The following is a 20,553-nucleotide window of genomic DNA, read 5'->3' as shown; positions in this document are numbered from 1 at the left end:
TTTATTTGCTACAAATTGATTTTTTTTATTAATTTATTTAATTTTTAATTTAAAATTTTGATTGTGTTTTTTATTTATTTATTTAATTTTTAATTTAAAAGTTTAATTGTGTTTCTAAAATTTTAAAAATTTCCTAAAAACTGTAGTATTTATTTATTATTAAAAAAAAAATGGAAAAAACTAAAAAAAAATTTATAACAAACAAATATAACAAGTTTAAAGAAATTTTTTAAAAAATATGTATATATTGTTTTTTGGAAAATTTTTTCAAATTCAAAATTACTTTTATTCTACAAATTGAATTTTTTATTTATTTATTTTATTTTTTTTTTTTTGTTTTTATTTTTAAAATTCGATTTTTATTATTTTTTGAAAAAAATTTAAAATTTTGTCGAGAATTATTTTTTTACTACAAATTTAATTTTTAGAGTTGTTTTCTTGAAAAGTATGCCTTTTCTTTTCCAACGTCCGTCAAAATCTCAATATTATCAATGAATTTCAAGCCACTTTATAAAATAGCCAAAAATTACAAAAACTTTGCAATATATAATTTACTATATGTATGTTTGCTGTTAAAATTAATGCTTACTGTACTTTCCTAAATTTGCTTCGTCAAAATGGCTTTAAGACTGGGTTATATAGCTTAGAGAAGAGCTACGATTTACTAGCTTTAAAAAGCGTTCAATTCAATAAGCCAATAAATGATGTGCCAGGCATATTTACATTTTCTCATATACTTTTAGGCGCACATAAATATTTTTTTCCCATTAAAAATATTAGCAACAACCAATTTTCCAACCAACGACCTTTATTAGGTGGAATTAGTGCTTACCCAAGGCTGCGTTAGTAAGTTTAGCATGACATTAAATTGTATTATTATAACTTGTATATTACTAAAAGTAAATAGAAAAGGCACTAGCGGCTTTATAATGTTATAAAATATATAGATATACAAATATATAATATTACTTTGGTATATAAAAATCGTACGCTTCTACTGCTATATTTAAATGCAATTTAAAACTAGGCAAATATACTTTAAAAATTCAATTAATAGGCAGCAAGCAGCAGTTACTAAAATTTATATATTTTAGCGTGACTCTAAGAAAATTTCTCAGCCATAATATTATGATAAAAAATTTCTTTCGAAAATGTCCCTCACATAAAGCGGAGTGGAAGACGATAGCTTAAGTTCACCATTGTTGTACTATGGACTAGCCAAACTACCACACACATACAGTTCTAACCTCGAGTATCAAATATTCCTCATCACCATCATCATCGTCTTCCTCATAATCAAAATATGAAATATCCTAAAGTTTAACAAAAATCCGATTGGATGGCAAAAGTGAAAGCGACGCCGTTGGTTAGTAGAAGTTTTCAAGTGATTTTTTATTTTTTGTGCGTTTTTTGTTTTTGTGTTTCAGTAAAGCGGAGAGAGGAGAGTTTGTATAAAAAGAGCGCAAATCGAAGGTCGCCAGTGTACAGTGCGAAAAAATAATAAAAAACACTTTTTAGACAAATTTTTTTCTTTAAAAAAATTTTTTTTTTTTTAACAAAATATATATGTATGCATATCTAAAAATTAAAAAGTAGTTTCTTTAAAATATATGCTAAAACAAATTTACCGTAAATAAATGGTATAATAGGTATAAGAGTATAAGTTTGAGTATAAGAGAATTGAATGGGTTTAGTAGTATACGATATGAGAGTGAACGCACGATGTATACATAAATTATGATATATTTTCTATTAAGAACTACTATTTTCTTTTATCCATTTTTAATTTTAGTTAAGCAAAATTACGTGTTAATCAGAAGTGTGGAAATTTGTGTATAAAACTACAAAAACAATTGCGCTTACCTTAGCCGTTACATTATGACGATCTTTATTTGGTGAAATGATGACTTCATGGCCAGTTTGCAGAGATCCGACGGGCGTTGACTAAATACAGTTCGTTAAAATGCGACATACACACACAGATAGAGAGACAGTTTTTGTTTTTCAATTTTGCAGGCAGTAAATGCAAATTTTTTACACATTCATTTCATTTATTTTTTGGTTTACGTTGCATTTGTTAGATTGTGGCCAATTTTCAAAGGTACAGGTGCATTTTAGTTGATTGTTGTTGTTGGTGATGTTGGTGTTTTTTTTTTGGTTTTTGTAGTAAACACAATTACAATACACGCACAACATACGCAGTTTTTGCATTTTTTTGGATGTTTTTTAAATTTAATTTTGTTGCATTGGTGTTGTTGGGTTAGTAGTTGGTGATGGTAGTTCGATGAGTTTGCAGCATAACACACGATTTATTTTTTGTTTTATGATATGTATGGAATAAAAAAATGCAAGAAACAAATATTAGTTAGTTTCAATTTGGAAATTGCAATTTTGGAAAAATACTACAATATACCATACAAACTATATGTATGTAGATAGCACACAAGTATTCATACATGTACCACAGACGCATAAGCAAATACATATTTATGCACATAAAAATAGCATATAAGAACTAGCGATAACTACTAAATACAAATGCAAGGGTTGAAGTAATCGTAGTTATCATAAAAATTGTTCGCAAGTGTGGTTCACGGCCCCAAATTTTACGTATTACTGTTTTCAGACAATATTGCAGCTTTTGTACGCTTTTTGTTAGGAATTAATTAAATTACTATTTAAAAGTATGTACATACATACATATGTATAGATATTTTTTAATATACATATGTACATATACTAATTACACTCGTGGCCACGCAAACCTTACCACTCTTAAAATTTTTTTTCGGACTTCATCGTTCGTTCGAGATTTTTTTCAGTCTTGTTTTTTATGTTTTTAGTAAACATAAGTATACTGAATTGTATTATCTAATTTTAATTATAGTTTTTAATGTATTGCGTTTAATGAGTAAAACACAAATTAGCTTTTCTGTGTTTATACAAAAGCGGCCGATTTTATTGTTTTTAAAGTGATACACCTACTAAATTCCGTGTTTCAATTAAACAAAGAAAAATAAAATAAAATATTAATTTCAAATATAGTGTAAATGAAATTAAATTAAAAAAATAAAAAAAATATAATTTTTTCATCGCATGTCAATCTCTTACATTTCGAACTCATTTTGTAAAGCTCACATCTTTTAATTGATTTATCTATAGCTGAATGTGTTTTTTTTTTAATTTTTAATATTTTTGATTAAAAACATGTCATTAACTTATTTCTAAATAAAAAATTTCTATAATACAAAAAGTACGTCTATAAAATGTAGTCAAATATGCACCATACTTGAAAATTTTGAGTGATAAGATTGGCGTGACCGCGAGTGTAAATAAAATAATATAAAATATATATAAATATATATATAAATAAAATATATATAAATATAAAAATAGCACAAACAAGAATATAAAAAAATATAAACTATGTAAAAAAAGAGAAAATATAAAAATGTTTTTGCTTTCATTCAATATTATTCAAAAAATAACTACATAACCTCAATTAATCAGAAAACTTTGTTGAAATAAATTTTTAACATAAAAAATAGTAAAAAAAAGTAAAAGTGAAATAAAAAAAATAAATTGATTTTAAATAAAAACTTTTTTTTAAACAATTTTTTGTTATTTTTCACTCAATATTTTTTAACACAATTTTAACACAAAAAAATATAACTAAAAAAATAAAAAGTGAAATAAAAAAAAATAAATAACTAAAAAAATAAAAAGTAAAACAGAAATTAAAAAAAATCATGGTCACATATACATATATTCTAAAAAGTTCTTAGCATATTAAAGTGTCTAATCGGCGCGTTCGTGCTCAAAAGATGTTCTTTTGTGTCTTCGTGTATTGGCTTTAACTACTTATGTGTGATTAATTTCGCTGTCTCAGCGTCGTTTAGCGATAAACAAAGTATTATCACAAAAACTTGTTTAGAACAAACATAAAGAACATAATAACAAACATAATACCTTGTCTGATTTATTTTTGGCTAAATGTGACGGTGGCGCATTCTTGATAACCTTCATTTGTTCAAGTTGCTCCTTAGTCTTTGAGGGGGTTTAGTGATATTGTAGTTGTAATAAAAATTAAAATTACAAAATATTTTGGTGATCATGCAAAAACTTAAAATTAGTTTCAGCTAATCGAATGCACAAATGTTGTGAATATGTTAAAAACAAAGCAAAGTCATAATCAAAAAAGAGTATTACATAAGTAATTTTTTATACATACATACATAAATATGTATGTCTATTACAATAATTATAACAAATGCTATCTCAAATATCACGATATTTTATTAAGAATTGATAAAAAATAAAATATAGTGATTTTTATGTGGAGATTTTGAGGTATAAAATATAATTATAAAATCCATATTGTCAATATTTAATGTGAGAAACACACATTCTCTGGACTTAGTGTTGGGATTTAATTTTTTCAAACTACAAGAGGATTTTTTTTTAATATAATTTATAACCAACTAAAAATTTCCGCTTACGGCACCAGCATTCTAAAACTCGTTTTGATATAATGAGTATGTGTAGAAGTTCAAATTATAAGTATATTTGGGCAACGGAAACCTTACAAATGTCAAAAAAAGATTTTTGTTAAATAACCACAATTTTTATTTTAATAAAAAAATGTATAGATTTTTAAACTTATAAAAATTTTACTATATATTTTAGAACCATAGAATACAAATAAATAATATCTTAGATAAAAATTGGTGCACATATTTTAAAAATTACAAAAAATAAAATTAAAAAAAATTAAGGATAATAAGGAAATAAAAATTTAAAAAATTAAAAAATTAAAAAAATTAAAAAAATAAAAATAAAAAATAAAAAAATTTAAAAAAATAGAAATTAAAAAATTATAGAAAAACAAAAAATAATAAAATAAATCAAAAAATAAAAACAATTAAAGAACATTTTAAATTTTAATTTTTATTTAAAAACTAAGAAATAAATTAAAAAAGAAACTCATATAATTAAAAAAACTAATTTAATAATTAAAAAAAAAAATTGTAAATTTTAAAAATTAAAAAAAATAAATTACATTAGAAATTAAAAAAATATTTTCTAATTTTACCAATTTTTTAACATCGAACGAAAAAACATATAAAATTTCATAAAAAATACATAAGAAATAAAAAAAATACAAATATTTTAAAAATTAAAAGAAGTGTAATATATCTTGAAATTATTTTGGAAATTTAACAAAAAAATGAATGGACATATTTAAGCAAAAATATGCAGATATTTCAAAAATTTTAGAAATCAAACAAGCAAAAGTTTTAAAAATTAAAAAAAAATATTTGCAATTATTTTAAAAATTAAGAAAAAATTAGAAGCAATCCAAAAACTGCAAAAAACAAATATTTTAATCATCAAATATAATCTGCAACGAAAAAAATTAATTCAAACATTTTAAAAATAAAAAAAAATTTCATATATTTCAAACAACACAAAATTTATTATTTTAAATATTTTAATAATTAAAAACAAAAGCAGTTCCAAAAATGTTAGAAAAAAAATGGCAAAAAGTTTAATAATTATAAAAAAACATTGCAATTATTTTAAAAATTAGAAAAAATTGGAAGTAGTTCAAAAACTACAAAAAACAAATATCTTAAAAAAGAAAAACAAGTATTTTCAATATAATAACTAAAAAAAATTAAAAAAAGCTCCTAATTATCAAATTTTATAATTATACGATAAAAAATTTACAACGAAAAAAAAAATTAATGCAAATATTTGAAAAGAAATATACATATACATATTTATATTTCAGACATTTCAAAAATTACAAAATTTATTTTTCTGTAATATTTTAATAATTAAAATAAGAAAGATTACTAAAACTTAGGCAATTAAAAAAAAAAAAAAAACAAATAATGGTAAAAATTTTAAAAATTATAAAGCAAAAGATTTCCAAAATTTTAAAAAGAAAATTGCAAATATTTTAAAATTAAAAAAAAAATTGCAAACAAAAAAATTACAAAAATATTTGATTTAAAATGAGAAGATTAAAGAATCTTAATTATAATTAATTATATGATAAAAAATTTAGAACGACTTATAAATTCAAGGAATCTTAATTATAAAATATAATTATATGATAGAAAAATCTGCAACGACTCATGGATTCAAAATTCCATATATTATTTTAAAGAGAATATATTCGTAGGGTACTAAAAATAATAAATAAAAAAACAAAAAAAAGTTCATTTTATCAGTCCATTTTAAACAATAAAAAGACCTTATAAAATCAAAGAAAAAAATTATTACTATAATTTCTGCATACATTCACATGAATGTTTGGCATTTGTATTTGTATAAAAATGTAAAACACAACCACTTACTAATAAATATAGCGCACTTTTCATGTTTTCAGTTCAAAATAGATGCATTTTTATTTTTTCATTAATGGGAAAAAATAAAAAAAAACAATGTTGAACTTCAAATAAGCGCATTGAAGTTATTTTTCGCTCTAGGTTTCATGTTTTAGCGTTTATCATTTTAATAAATCTATGGTAGTATTTAATTTAAGTTATATTTTTTAGTTTTTTGTATGGTAAATTAAAAATTTAATAATGTAAAGTGAATAATTCTATACAAATAGATATTTAAATTGTTGTTAGAAAGTAATTATTACATTAAGTTTGCTAAGGAATAAATTTTTTATAATTTTATGTTGCAATGACTTATTCGGAAGTGGAAATAGAGGGGGCCACGTACATCAGCAGATGTTTGTTGTTTGCACTGAACGAACGAAATATGCTTGCTTTAGGCTTGAGTGCTTCTTTTAATGTTTTTTTGTTTTTATTTGCTTGAGTTGCTTATTAAATTACAGTTTTTTGCTTTTCGCGCACGTTTGCTCATTTCGCTTTATTTTTTTTATTATTTTTTTCATTGATTGGTTGCCGCGACAATCGATAATTGTATGCAACTGTGGTAGTGCCAACAAACAGCGCACATATACATTCATACATTATCATGACTAGGCCAGCAGGAAGGAAATACTATTAGTTGTTGTAGTAGCGGTAGTTTCATTTTCAATTGACACAAATTGTACGGGTTTCGCCTATCGGTTAGAAATTCAATTGGATTGCATCCGCCATTATATTTCAACTGCTTGATTTCTTCACGACAATTTTGTATGGCAATTGATTGCAGCGTGTTGTTGTTGTTGCAACAGTTTCAGTTCGATTGTTTACTTGCTATGCGCTTTATATTTAAAAAGAATTGTTTAGTAAAGACTGCGTTAAAATTTATCGATCAACTTTTTTGTACTTGAACCCTTTTCCGAAAAGTTTTGTAAGAATGTTTTCATTTTTTTTTTTTTTGAATTTGTGATATATTTCAAAGGGATTTGATTGTGAATGAGTTTTGAAAAATAGAAAATGCCATTAGTTCAGTGCAAAGTTAAACGAATTGTAGTAAATGGTACATTCGTGTGCAAAAAATAAAGCATTGCCTAAAATTAAACTACCAAAAGTCATACAAGAAAATTGAAAAAAATATTTAAAAAAAATGTTTCAAGTGTTAAAACAAAAAACTTGCTATAAGTTGTTCACGCATGCGCAAAAGTTTAGTTATGTCGCTCATGTGCATATATAGTTGTTTGTGTGTTTCGCTTTGATTATGAGACACATCTTATTACTTATACCCCCCGCATGTTTAATAAACATATACATATGTATGTGTGACACTGCGCACCGATATGCGTTTAACTAATACAATTACATGTATGTAAGTATAGTATTAGCGTATCTTTTGTTTCACAAATTGTTTTTGATTTTTCAAACGCCCGCTGATTTTTCAGTTTTTGCGCTAAACGAAAGGATACAATGTAAAACAACACTTTATTTGCAGTTTAAACCGTGACTAAATCATATTTCCTTTCCAAAAATGTATACACTATGATATTTTTTGATACTTTGCAGTAAGCAAGTAAAAATCTACCACTTTGAAAAAGTGATGTTCTAATACAAAATTTTTCGCTCTATAAAAGATTATTAAGAAAAATTATTTAAAAAAAAAAGTATTACAAAAAAATATTTAAAAAAATACATATTTAAAAAAATACATATGTATTTAAAAAATTATTAAAAAAAAAAAATTTTAATAAATTTATAAAAAAATATTTGTAATATTAATTTTTTAATAATTTTAATAAAAGGTAGATTTATAAAATTTACAAACAAAATTGTTTAAAAATTGTAACAAAAAAAAATTATTAAAAAAATTTTATATTATAAAATTATTTTAAAAAACAAAACAAATTATTATATAAAATTTTATGTTATGAATATTTTTATATAAATTTTTTATGCATTTTTGTAACAATTTTTTTGAATAATTTTTTTTTATAAATTTGTATTGTAATTTTCTTTTTAATTTATTTTTAGTAAAATTTTTTTCAATATTTTTTTATAATTTTTTTAAATAATTTTTTATAGTGTTTTATAAAAAGTTATAAAAAATAATAAAAAAATTATAACAAAAGAAATTATTAACTAAAATTAAAGATTATAAATATTTTTTTTATAAATTTTTAAAATAAGATTTTATACGTAGTGTTTATAAAATTTATAAAAATTTAAAACAAATTATTAAATAAAATTGTATATTGCAATTTTTTAAATGTTTTAAATATTTTTGTAAATTAAATTAAATTAAAAAAGTTATAAATATAATATTTTTTAATAACTTTTTTTAATATTTTCTTAAAATAAATATTTAAATACAATTTTTTTAAATTTTAAAGTTTAAATAAAAATGTAATGAAAAAAGTTATTTTGTTAATTATGTTAAACGCAGTTAAAGTTATCCGTCAAATACAAACATATGTATGTATGTATACTGAGCATTTAGACAAGTGATTTATGCATTCCTTGTTGCTCATGCGACATGGTGTACTCGATGAATACAGTACATTTGATGCATAACTTTAATTGCAAATAACTTTTAAAAAAATGCTTTTATGAAAGAAATTAGTCTGACCTTTTTTATAGAGAGGAAAATTTTGCATTGGAATATCACTATTTTGAAGTTGTAGGTTTATTTATTGCAAAAGACTAAAAAATACCAAGCAAAATACTTGGAAAAAGTAGGGACATTTATAGACTGGTGCAGAAAATGAAAAGAAAAATGAAATTTAATAAAAAAAATTGTGTATTTTGGACATATGTATAAATGTAAGTTTGCATTAAATTTCGCGTAAGAAAAAAATTTTTTGTACAAGATGAAAATTAAAAAACCCAGAGAATTGGTTGTTGGTTTTTTTTAAATAAATTTTGAGGTTATGTGAAGAAAATCGATATACGAAAGTTACATATCTTTTCATTTCCTACAACTTTTTTCTATAGAGTTCAAAAAAATTGGTTATTTGAATTTTTCACTTAAATTTTGAGGTTGTGTGAAAAAGGCGATATACACAAGTAAAGATCTTTTAATTTCTTACAAAAAAAATTTTCTATATAGTTCGTAGTTTTGCCGGAAATCGTGATAAACAGTTTTTAACACTCACAAGTTCAACCGCGCCTCACTCCTTTCTCTTCTCGAACTCATTTCCGCACGTAAATTATCTTTCCTTAAGATTTGTTATTTTATCATACCTTTCCGATGAATTTCAGCCTGCAATGATTTTTTTGTTTCAAAAATTGTCCACCCTAATCTATTAGGCAGTTTAAAGCTTAAAACCCTAAGCCTAAAAACGCTTAAATTGAAACTCAAGCTCTTTCTCACATTGCATCCTTATTTTTAGCTCAAAAACTGAAACTTAAGCAGGCGTTCGCAAACAAAATAATTAACTTGCGACCAAACGGACACCCTAATGTATATATATGTATGTTATGCATAGATAAATTGTAAATTGTTTAAGAATGAAATTGTATATACCATTGTCTTCCCTGTCCAGTCGAATTCTCCATCATCCACATAGCCTTTACGATCGAATAAGTCTTGAAACAGTCTTCGCAGAAACTCATAATCGGGCGTTTCAAAAAAATCTAATCGCCGCACATAACGTAAATATGTAGCAAATTCTTCGGGGTGTCCATCGCAAAGCACCTGTAAACACAAAAAATTAATAAAAAGTTTAATTTATTGAATTTTGAGTTAATTGAATTTAGTTCACCTCAATGGGTGTTGCACGTTTTGTATCACCAATTTTTTGATATCGTTCTTTAAGTGTATCAGCCTTAAGGCCTTGCCACGGCAGTGAACCTCTTAAGAAATACATGAACATGTGTCCTAATGCTTCTAAATCATCGCGCCTTGATTGCTCTCTGCCCATATGTGTATTTATTGACATATAACGTGCGGTGCCGGTGAGAGATTTATGCTCCCGATATGGTATATGCCTATTTGTATCTAAATCAATGTATTCTTTGGCCAAACCGAAATCTGTGAAAAAACAAATTATATAAAATTAATTTTTTTTTTATAAATCGAAAATATTTTAGTGAATATATGTATGTACATATAAATGTGAGCCCTAAAACTAAGTAATTTAAATCAACTCCCAGTGCAAATTTGCAATTGAAGAGAAAATACATTTTCATAAGGGCAAATGCTCTGAATATCTGACATACTATGTATATGTATACATATACTATGTATATGTGTATGTGTGCCTTTCAAAATTTTCTATATCTTATATATACATATATTTTTGCTAAAATCACAATTATTTAGTAACTAAATTAGTCAGAAAGCTAAAACTTGCAAATTTAATTTAAAAATTCTGCCTAGCTACCCATACACAGTTACTCTTATTTACACATACAAGCTGTCTATACACATCAAAGTTTAATTTTAAACATTGCATGCCTTTAGGCGCCCAACGCAAACTGCCGACTGCTGTACCTTACAGTTTTACAAGCATAATAGACTTACATTAAATTTACAACATACATATGTAGATGTACCCGTAAATCAAGAAGTAACTTCTAAACCAAAGGTATCATAAAGTAGTTGCCTACATTTAGGCGTATTCATAATTTTTGCTTCGCCTATGGCCATATGCGCATACATTATGTATTTTTTTGCGAATTTGCCGAAAAATATAGTCCAATTCAACAAGATGTTAATTTGTGACCCCAAAAGTGTGCAACATTTGTGTCGTGGCAAACAGTTTTTAAGAGTTTTTAGTTAAACCGTAAATAATTTTAACATTTTTAAATGAAATTTAAGCTAAATAATAATTTTGTCGATAAAATACATTCACAAAAAATGCACGTATCAATGCGGCCATTAGCAAGCGCGCTTAAAAGTATGCAATATGCTATTTGAGATTCAGCTACATATTGTAAATTCTAGAGAGCAGGATGAATATACAAACATACAAAAAGTTAAACATTAACATCTTTGTCTAACCCTAAAAGTATGCAAATATATTTTTTTTTTTTTTTCTTTATAATGAAAATTTATTGGAGCGGAAAAAAGAATGAAATACATTTTTATCTCTAAAAATTTGACTTCAATAATATAAATTCCAGTTAATTCCAAACAATAATTTTTCGTTTAAAAATAAAGTTTTACGCATTTAATTTTAAAAAATTTGCAAATATTTTTCTCCTCTTTGTTATAATTAAATTTGATTAAAGTTCTACAAAATTCAGATAAATCTAAGTATTTTGGCATACAAATAGAGGACTTAACATAAATATCTCAAAATTTTGCTAACTCCAATAGTATGCAATAAAAAATAATTTCACATTAATTAGTTCTGAAAGCTTAAGTACTGCAGTACTTCAAATCCGTCTCATCCTCTGCAATAATTTTTATTTCTTTATTTTAATAAACAAAAATAATTGTTGAACCCTAAAAGTATGCAAATATTTTGGTGTTTTCTTCTCATTTTTTAAACAAGTTTGATTAAAGTTTTAAAAAATTTCGGTAAACTTAAATATTTTGGCATTAAAAATAGAGAACTTATCATAAACATATCAAAACTTTTCATAACCCTAAAAATATGCAATAAAAAATATTGCCACATTACTTTTTTCTGATAGCTTAAATACTGCAGTCTTTAAAATCAGTCTAACCCACTGCAACCAATGAAAAATTTAGAGTTGACAGCATTTCATAAAAACTTGTTAGAAAGTCTCAAACTATGCTACAGGTTTTTCTCTTAATCTACCGAATATATGCAAATACATTTCATACTCACCAATTATGTGTATAATCTTTTCCCGTCTCGTTGATGTTCTGCCGATGAGAAAATTCTCCGGTTTCACATCCCTATATATTAAGTGCCGACTATGAACATATTCGATCCGGTGGAGCTGAACAGTTACATTTACGTGGTAGTTGAGTTGATTGTTGCAATTATAGAAGAGAATAGCGTATTAGTGGCATATTAAAGACATTTTCGGGTAATTTTTTAACAAAAGACATGCTTACTTCCAAATAAATAACTAAAATGAAGTAAATGTACGCTATGTATGCTATAAATCGTTTCGTTTTGCAATAAAATTAAAATGCATAAATTTATATGAGAGCGTAAGAGTCAATAAAGAAATATTTAAGTGACCTAAAATTTAAATTAAAGTATGCGTTGATAAAAAAATGTATAATAAAATGTTAAAAAAATATGCTAATTTCTTTTTTAGTGTCTCAACCAGCGCCTATGCAATGCTTATGTAGAAAATAATATGAATGGTGTGATAAAAAAAAAACATTAGAAACAAAAAAACTTTTTTAAGAAGAAAATATAAAAACAGAATTATGAAAAGAAAATTTATACAACAAAAATTATATAAAAAACATGTTCAAAAAAATATTGAAAAATAAGTTGCAAAACAAATCAAAAAACAAAAGTTAATCAAAAAAAATTAAAAAAAAATATCTAAAAAAAAATTTAAAAAAATTAAAAATACATATGTATATTAAAAAAAATTTTTAAAAATATTTAAAAAAATATTATTAAAAAAAAATGTGAAAATAATAAAAACAAAATATTAAAAAAAAATTTAAAAATAATCAGAAAAAATATTTAAAAAAATATTAAAACAAAATTATTTAAAAATTAAAAAAAATTTTAACAAAATTTTATACATATGTACATATTTAAAAAATTTATACAAACATTTTTATAAAATTGTTTTTATACATTTTTAATGATTTTTTTATAAATTTTTTTTATAAACATTTTTATAAATATTTTTTATAAAAAAATTTTTTAATTTTTTTAATAATTTTGTTCATAAATTTTTTTTGTAACCATTTTTTATACATATTTTTACAAAAATTTAAAAATATTTTTATAACAATTTTTAAATATATTATAAATTAACAAATATTTTTGTATAACTGTTTAAAAAAAAATTGTTTATAATATTTTTATACATTTTTTTATCAACTTTAAACATTTTTTTAAATATTTCATAAAATTGTTTTAATAATTTTTTTAGGTTTTTTATAAACTTTTTAAAAATATTTTTAATAAATTTTTTAAACAAAAATGTGATGTAAAAATATATTTTGTTATATTTGCTTTTTAATTTCTTAATACGAGATAGTCAATGGCTTTGCAAAAATAAATGATGTTAACGAGCTTAAAAAATTAAAACTGAATTTTCATAACGGTAAATAACTGTGTTTACAATATTTGTGCACGGTAAAAAGGAACTAGAGGTATTTGGGTACACAATAGTAAAGAAAACTAAACATTTAGGAAAAAGAAAAGTGAAACACGCAACTTAACAGCCAAGTTTTTTTTAACTCAAAATCAATTATTAAATTTCAGATATATTTTTCATAAACTAATTAGCTAATTAAGCATGCAAAAATATGCTAATTTCTAGAGGCATAAAATTACGCTACTTCAAGTGCATTTAACTAGCGTTTTTTTCCACTAAAATTATAGAAATAAAATAATAATTTTCAAATTTTTATTGCCAACACTTTTGAAAATAATTACTTTGAAAAAAACAAAAAAAAATAAATAAATAAGTAAATATATATATATAATAGAAAAATAATGCTATTCATTCATTTAGCAAAAAAAAGATTAAAATATAAAAATAATGATAGGTCGACCTTTAAGTCAGCTAGTGCAGACCACAACCGCTCTGTTAGCAGAGTGTTAAACCGCCACCCCTTAGCAAAGCTACAAACCGTTTACACGATCCCATGCACACGAACACCACGCACCTACCGACACATACAAACGCACAAAAAAGCACTGACACTGAGTTGGAAAAGGGGCACTACACCTAAAAGTGTGCTTTTAATTTGCTGTTGACGCATGACAATTTATTTAAATTTGATTTGCTATTATTTTGTTTAGTAACTATGGCATAAATACATAAATAAGTGATGAACTTAGGTATTAAAATAAGCAGAGCGTAAAACTATTAGCAAAGACATACGAAAAAGGGTGAATTTTGTGTTGTTGGTAGCAGAGTATTGGTGCTAGTTATGGTGGTAGTGGGTAATTAAGACGTTCGATTTACATTACAAAACGAAATATTCGAAATATTTAGTAATAATAGTGTTATATTAGCGCAGAAAAACCATTAAAAACCATTTGTAAACTAGTTATTTAAAACTATTTCGAATGTAATGCGATTTTGTGAAACTCTAGTTTGCCTATTTTTAAGTTTTAGCGTTTTATAAATGGGTTTTGGTTATGCTGATTTTAGCTTTTATTGTTCTGTTCATTGGTATTTAGTTGTTTTTTTTTTTTTGTTTATTAAATTGTTGTTGTGTACTTACTAATTGTATAGCTATCAGTAGTACTGTCTTCAAAGTGAATCGTCTGCCGCATATATCAAATAAATCTTCAAGTGATGGACCGAGCAATTCCATAACAAGTGCATTGTACTTGCCGCACGGCCCGAAGTAATATACTTCGGGTACACCCTCTGCTATAATTATAACAATTCAAGAATAGCACACTTTAAACTTTTTTTATTGTACAAAAAAAAATACAACAAATTGAAGAAAAATATATATTTTGTTTAAGAATTGGCAACACAAAAATTTTATGTATTGTTGATGTGGGATTGATGTTATATTAATACAAAATAATAATTCAAAAAAGAAAGTGAGAATTCTGACTTCGAAAAATTATACGCACTAAAAAAAAATAAATTGAAAAATATTATTTTCGAATATTAACGAATTGTTTGGCAAAATTTTGAAGATTTATTTAATAATTACTGGTGTTGGCTGCTAATCGTTCGAGCGATTTGCGACTTTTTAAGTTCAATTTAAGTACGCAAGAAGTGGCAGCACTTGCTATGACGGCTTCACAGCGCGTTTATTTGGTGAAAAATAAAATTTTGTGTAAAATTTGGCTTATGCTAATATTTACAGCAAAAACGTTGTTAACGTGTAAAATATGTTTGTATGTATATAAAGGTTAGGCGTTCAAAAGCTTGAATGTTAGTACATAAGGATGTGATGGTTTTCACAATTAAAAAAAAAAAAAGTATTTAAAAAAAAATATTAAAAAAAAAATATTTAAAAAAATTTAGATATTAAAAACAATAAAATGTAAAAAAATAAAGAAATAGGCAAATAAAAAAAGTAATCCTAAAATTGTCGTTTTTTAGCAATTGTTTTTGAATTGTTTTTGTTTTCCATTTGTTGTACTTGTGCTAAGCTTTAATTAAAGCAAAAAAAAAAACGATATATATAGATATATATATTGTATTAAATTTTCGTTTATTGCAAATGCACCATGAAGTTAGCACTTATACGCACTCACAAAAAAAAAATAGAAATTCTCGAAGCATTTTTCGAAAACAAGTCTGCTTCCTTAAACGCTTGCACTTTCAATACTTACATCTTAAAATATAAATACTTAACTAATTTACTTGTTGTTGGTAAGACAGACGAACACTACTGTTAAATATTTATTTTTTTTTTTTTACAAATATTCATGCTGCACAGAGTCACATGACTACTCTACTAAAAGTACTAAAGTAATCAAACCAGCAAAGATAACTAGCGATGCAAACCTAACTAAAATGTTCCAATACTGCGAGAACTTTATACTTTTATGTAGCATACTGGTTGGCGAATATTTCTTTACTAAACCCAATTAACTAGAAAAGTATAATATTGACAATTAGAATAAAATAACGTAATAAAGAATAATTTAGATATAATACCTTTCTTCTATAAATCGTCGCTTAAAATGCAAAACAGCGTATCATCAACAAAATCAAAGTTGAGTTTTTATTGCTTACGATTCACTACATCATTTTACATAAAGGTAGCAAAAATTTAAAATTTCAGCTTCCGCTGACAAATATAACCAATTTATAACCAATATATAACCAATATATAACCAATGTATAACCAATATATAACCAATGTCTAACCAATATATAACCATTTTATAACCAAAACTTAAATTTTTTTGCAATATGAGTGGTTTCTATTATGTCGTTTTTCTTTCGCCTGTAGCTTATGAAAAGTGATGTTATGTTATTTTGCATTTCAAGTGACGATCTGTATCATATAATAAGACCAAATGAGTTAAAAACTATTTCGAAGAACTCATGGGAAATAATTTTTAATGAGCTTATTAAAACAGGGCGAAAACAAACGCAAATTCATGATATGACGATTAAACAAGAAAGATCCGTACGATCACTTTAACTACCCTCTAGGAAATTCGCACTTGTTGCATAAATACTAAAGTTTATTCACAATTTCCAATTTCAGTTTATTAGCCAGTTTGCTATATGTTTATTTTTTCCTGTCTGAAAGATTAGTTCTGAGATAAAAATAGCTTTCCGTACAAACAAGTCATGCCGATCGTTCAGTTTATAAATCAGTCAGCTATATGTTTAATGTCTTCAATAATAATCGATAGGAAATAGCATGAAGGTACCATGACAAATAAAAGAGTTTTCCATACAAGCACTTGTTTTCGATCGTACACTTTCTATAGCAGCTATTTGCTATAGTAGTCCGATATCGGCGATTTCGACAAATGAGCAACTTTTTGGTGAGAAAAAGACGTATGCGAAATTTCAGACAGACAATTTGCATATATACAGTCGAACAGACACACGGACGGACATGGCTAAATAGATCGTTTATATCGACATTTTATAGGGTCCCCCGTATGTTACTGCTGTGTATTACAAACTTCGTGTAAACTTAATATACCCTGTTCAAAGTATAAAAATTTAAAGTCCACATTCTTTAAAATGAGTTCAATTAGGGTTTTCTAATATTTTTCCATGTTCTCAGCCAGGTTCCTAACCCCACAGTTTTGGGTTAGGAACTGGCTTAATTTAAACTTAACAATCGACTATTTTTACTCTTTTTAACTTTTAATATTAAATACCATAACGGTACGCTATAAACAGCGGTACTTTTTGAGAAAAATTATCATCATTCTGTTTTATTTAATTTATTGCAGTAATCGCGAGTAGTGAATCGAAAACTGCACGCAAATCAAAAATTATGCTAACAATACTCTTGTTTAAAAGATAAAAAATGGACAAAATCCCATTCAGGTTCCAAAGCTTCCAAAGAATATATTTTTATATGGAAATCCCCGAAAAAATAGCTTTGACATGTAATAAATTCTCTGAGTTAAAAAAATACAGAACTAATAAATAATTACATTTTATGTCGATAGTCTTACATGTCAAAAAAAAAAAAAAATGGTAAAAATCCCATCCCAGGTTTTACAAAATTTAAGCTTCCAAAGCAATAAATAATCACGAGTTTTGGTCCATAAATATAACAACTTGGCTATGACAACCTAAAATTTAGAAGATACATACATCAAATATGACATATTTTCGTCTCCCAAAAGTACATGGTAAATAAATGCTCAAAAAAATCAACAAAAAAAGATATATTTGACATCTTACAAACACACATATAAACTGATAAGCTTTAAAGAAACCGGCTGACCTATATTTTTATTATATCTATATATTTGTATACATATGTATCCTCTCTCTTCATTTTCACACACTTCATTTTACATATTTGAATTTGGAAAAATGGTTAAGTAAATAATTTTTTATTTTTTATTTTATACCTATACTGAGCGAAAAAGGTTTGTGTTCTCTCTGACAGCAGTTTCACAGAGATAACTACCATAGTAGACTAGCGGTTAGTACTAAACATAGATGAGTCATAAAAGTGGGTGTAAATAGTAGAAATTTTTTATTTATACAAGAAGAGAAAATCAGTTTTGATATATATGTATGTGTATATATCTAATATTTACAATTCATAAAAATTTAAAATATTTTTTTTAGATAAATAAAATGCTTAGTAGTTGTACAAAAAAAAAATCGACACTGGCTGTTGGGTTGTTGTTTCAAGGGTAAAGAAGAGAGCGCTGCCAACGAAGGTGTGGGGAAAAACAATTTAACAGATGGCGTACACAATGGTTGGTAGAAAAGAACATGCAATGCAAAGTAGAAGTTGGCGGGATCGACCCATTTTTCTTGGTTTGTACATGATTTTTTTAGTAGGGCGGGTAAGTTTAGTCACGCTTTTATTCAATTTCGATAATTTCAATAAATGCAAATAAAAAATACGCTAAAAAAGCAACTAATAATTTTTTTTATATACATGTCTGAATATTTAACGGAACATAACAGTAAAAGTCATATTGGTATATGACTGCGTTATTATACTAATCGATTTGAGTAGTTAAATTTGTAATAGTTTACTTTAGGCATTAAATAATTATTTTGAACTGAACTAAAAATGTAACAAAATCAACTTTAGCTCAACATTGTTTTCATTTTTAAAAATCTATAACAAACGGTTATAACAATAAAATAAAACTACCCAATACAACTAACCTTAAACTAACTGAAAACTCAACACTATCTTACAAAGAATTTCAACGCTAAGCGTAACTCGATTTAAAAATACTTCAACTAATTAACGGCATATATTTTTTTAATATAGATAAACACTACTTTTGAACAAAAAATGTTAATTGGCACTGTAACTACTAAAATAGAATACAAATTATTTTGATAAAAACAGAAAATATATTTTTTCATTAATTTAAACAAAATGCTTTAGTTGCGCCTAAAAAATAAATAGTAAAGTTCAAAATATTCTAAAATTATTTTGAATTACCCAAGAAACTGTTTCCAAATGAAAAGAAGTAAACAGAAAACGAGCGTAGATAAAAAAAGAAAAAATGTGAAGATTTTAACTGGACGAGTGATGAGTAAAACGGGTTAAAAAATTATTCATTTGGATTAGGCGCAAAATTCGAAAACCAATTTGGAGAAAAATAACTAGAAAAGTTGTGTAACAAAATTGGAAAAAAGACGAAGATACATTTCGAAAGAATAGACGGTGTGTATCAAAAGTGATAGAAAAACGAAAAATTTCGAAGGCAAAAAACAAAAAACGACGTTATTAAACTAACAACACGAAGAGTACGCGTAAATTCGAATCGATAATATATTTAAGAAACAGTTACAAATAATAATAATAAATATACAAAAATGGCTGTTGAGACACTTATGTGACTATTATAAATAATATCAACTGTATTAGAACTAGGTAAGTATGTATATAAATGAAAAAAAATATTTTTAATATAAAAAATAAACTTTAAAGACTTTAAGCGCCAAGTACCTATGTACCTATAAAAAACTAAGTAATAGTGCACAAGAGCTTTACATTAAAGTTTGTACAACTTTTATGACATATTAAAGAAAATTTCAGCAATTTTAAGAAAAAGTTTCTCAAATGCAGAAAATAATTTAAATTTCATATATTTTTTAAAAATATGTAACTTTTAGAATTTTTTGCCACAATGAAAGCTTTTTGGGAACCTGGACAAAAGTTTGGCTTCTTTGATTGTAAATAAACTGAAATTGTACAAGTCAAACAAAATAGGTTGTCATTAAAAAAAGCTCTAAAAGCTTGCTGGCTTTTGTAATGGAAAAAAAATTCAGAACATTTAAGAACAGAAAAAGACTATGAAGGAAAAGGCGCATTAAGCTTTTTAAGCAAAAAGTGCTAAAAACTTTCTGGCTTATTTGATGGGAAACAAATCCCCAAAATTTAAGTGAAATTAAGTGAAATTTATTAAGAAAAAGGCACTTAAAGCTTTTTAAGAAAAAAATGCTTAACGTTTTTCAAGAAAAACGCCCAAAAGTTTTTTTTTTTAATTAGAAGTTTTTCTAAAAGCTTTGTAGAGGACACACATCACAGAAAAATTAATAGATTTATTTCTTTTCTTTTGATGAAAGCTTTTTATTTTAATTATAATATCAAACGGCATTTGAAACTAGCAATTTGGGTAGAAGAGCTTTTAAGTATTATATGAAAGTTTTGTTGTTGGTAAAACACCTAGGCAAATTTTAAAAATCAATTCTTACTTTTTGACTTCAAAAAAACACGCTTAAAGCTTTTTAAGCAGTTACGTCGGTTTTGACGGCCGAAAGAATGCTTAGCATATCAAAGCGGAACATGTGTAATTTAACATAATTTTTATTTTTTTTTGAAGCTTCAAAAATTCACGCAACCTTTTAAAAATATGTTGCGCTGTTAGAATTTATTCTCAGAATACAGAAACCA

General features: G+C 24.9%; 1 protein-coding gene across 13 annotated transcripts in view; it reads right to left on the bottom strand.

Moving 5' to 3' along the window:
• LOC120782369 (casein kinase I) overlaps window positions 1-20,553 on the bottom strand; it is a 131,459-nt gene that overhangs the window by 13,602 nt on the left and 97,304 nt on the right. For 4 of the 13 annotated variants that reach the window (XM_040114626.1, XM_040114642.1, XM_040114610.1 and 1 more), the window contains exons 5-8: window positions 12,182-12,296; window positions 10,145-10,413; window positions 9,907-10,077; window positions 1,864-1,944 (exon numbers count right to left, since the gene is read on the bottom strand). In XM_040114626.1, coding sequence (XP_039970560.1) covers window positions 1,864-1,944; window positions 9,907-10,077; window positions 10,145-10,413; window positions 12,182-12,296 — 636 coding nt within the window. Of the gene's footprint in view, window positions 1-1,247; window positions 1,314-1,863; window positions 1,945-6,582; window positions 7,304-9,906; window positions 10,078-10,144; window positions 10,414-12,181; window positions 12,297-14,730; window positions 14,883-20,553 lie in introns of those variants that run through there. The other 9 variants (XM_040114634.1, XM_040114619.1, XM_040114657.1 and 6 more) reach the window with 6 other exon arrangements.

This window comes from Bactrocera tryoni, chromosome 1 (genome assembly GCF_016617805.1).
Source record: "Bactrocera tryoni isolate S06 chromosome 1, CSIRO_BtryS06_freeze2, whole genome shotgun sequence".
NCBI lineage: Eukaryota > Metazoa > Arthropoda > Insecta > Diptera > Tephritidae > Bactrocera > Bactrocera tryoni.
This window is presented reverse-complemented; position numbering and strand designations above follow the sequence as displayed.